The 1,706-nt window shown below is 43.4% G+C and overlaps 2 protein-coding genes across 2 annotated transcripts in view; both read left to right on the top strand.

The window, feature by feature from the left end:
• Positions 1–1,089, top strand: part of N4BP2L2 (NEDD4 binding protein 2 like 2) — a 25,603-nt gene extending 24,514 nt beyond the window's left edge. Inside the window, exon 7 of the mRNA XM_045294064.1 lies at positions 991–1,089. Coding sequence (XP_045149999.1) covers positions 991–1,006 — 16 coding nt within the window. The 3' untranslated portion in view covers positions 1,007–1,089. The remainder of the gene's footprint in view (positions 1–990) is intronic.
• LOC123522144 overlaps positions 1,026–1,706 on the top strand; it is a gene marked incomplete at its 5' end in the record, with an annotated part of 31,413 nt that continues 30,732 nt past the window's right edge. Inside the window, one exon of the mRNA XM_045294065.1 lies at positions 1,026–1,090. Coding sequence (XP_045150000.1) covers positions 1,026–1,090 — 65 coding nt within the window. The remainder of the gene's footprint in view (positions 1,091–1,706) is intronic.

The raw sequence follows: 1,706 nt of genomic DNA, 5'->3' as shown, positions 1-1,706 counted from the left end.
TTCTTCACCACCACCACCACTATCATGATCCCAATTCTACCTTACAAATCTGGCTAGACCAGAGGATGTGCACTGGCACAGATAGGAACTGGAAACACAGGGAATCCAGGATAGATAAATCCCTCAGGACCAATAATGAGAGTAGTGATACCAGGAGGGGGAGGGGGAGGGAGAAAGGAGGAACTGATCATAATGATCTACATATAACCCCCTCCCAGGGGGACAGACAACAGAAAAGTGGGTGGAGACATCGGACAGTGTAAGACATGAAAAAATCATATTTATAAATTATCAAAGATTCGTGGAGGAGTGAAGATGGGGGAGGGAGGGGAAAAAATGAATTGATACCAAGGGCTCAAGTAGAAAATGTTTTGAGAATGATGAAGGCAACAAATGTACAAATGTGCTTGACACAATGGATGTATGTATGGATTGTGATGAGTTGTACGAGCCCCCAATAGAATGATCAAAAAATATATAGATACATCTCCATAGGATGGTAGGAGGGATCTTGTTTATTACATAGAGTCAGAAAGAGCGGGAGGTGGTGTTTCTTGGGGGTCTCTCTTGCTGTCCCCCTTTATCCCTGCAGTGCAATCATTGAATAGGTTTCGTTCAGAGGGTACCCACGGTCAAATGTTTGGAACCTAAGACTGTCACTTTTGCCTGGTTTGTCAGTTTTGAGAACAGACCTCAACAATATCTGGTTGGGATTTTCTGCACCTGAGTTTAGAAAGTTTGTCATAGGTGGGGTCCAGTGGACACCCAGTGTCTTTACTTCACCGCCACTGACTGCCCTCAGTGCGCCACAAGAGCATCTATGTGTGTATAAACAGTAGCTCTGAAGACGGTGGAAATTTTGAATGCAGCCAGGACTGTGTATGTTGGAAGGTTTTCATGGAATTTTTGTTTTCATTGCTTAAGTAGAAATTAAATTTCTTCATTTTCATGAGCAATCTTCTCTTTTTGTTCCCTCTCCTCCTAACCAAGTGTGCTCTCTGAATGATACCCGATGTGACCATTAAGTACAGGTAGTCCCAACCTGGGATGGGGTTCCTGCACGAAGACTCGGTGATAAGTCTGCTCAGACGTAAGTTGGATACCTCCTTTCCCCCGCTTAATGCCTTTTCAGTATCTTTAAAAACTCCATTTCTTAACATCTGTGAGTGCACATCTCAGAATAATGACATCAGTAAATGAGGTATTGCAACATCTGTATGTGATACATATTACTAAGGATAAGATGTACAAGAAGAAAAGCCAAGCCCCATCTGGTCATAGTACAGTTTCACCATATAGGGAAGATAGTTGGTGGTTAGCTCTATTGTGTCTCCCAGCATAACCTACCTGAACCGGGCCGGGGTCTTTGGGGTCCGACTCCTAGCGACCCAATAGGGTGGAGCAGAACTGCCCTGTGGTTTTTAAGCTTCTCTTTACAGGAGAAGATCATCGCATTACACTGGCTGACCAGCGGTGGATGAGGGTTCCTGTCTCTCCACACCCTCTCCAGCCTTCTCTGGTTTCTGTTGTTGTTTTGAACTTTGAGGTGGTAGCTTATCACTGTCCTAAATTACATCTCTCAAATGACTAATGTTCATGAGTGTTTTCTTCATGGGTGTGTTGGCTATCTGAATGTCTTCTTTGGTGAAGCGCCTGTTCATGTCCTCTAACCATTTTTAAATTGAATTATTTATCTTTTTCTTGTT

Source organism: Echinops telfairi, unplaced genomic scaffold (genome assembly GCF_000313985.2).
Source record: "Echinops telfairi isolate 266 unplaced genomic scaffold, ASM31398v2 ScPeMD7_2565;HRSCAF=3150, whole genome shotgun sequence".
Taxonomy (NCBI): domain Eukaryota; kingdom Metazoa; phylum Chordata; class Mammalia; order Afrosoricida; family Tenrecidae; genus Echinops; species Echinops telfairi.
Note: the sequence above shows the minus strand (reverse complement) of the source record. Positions and strands in the feature narration are given on the sequence as shown.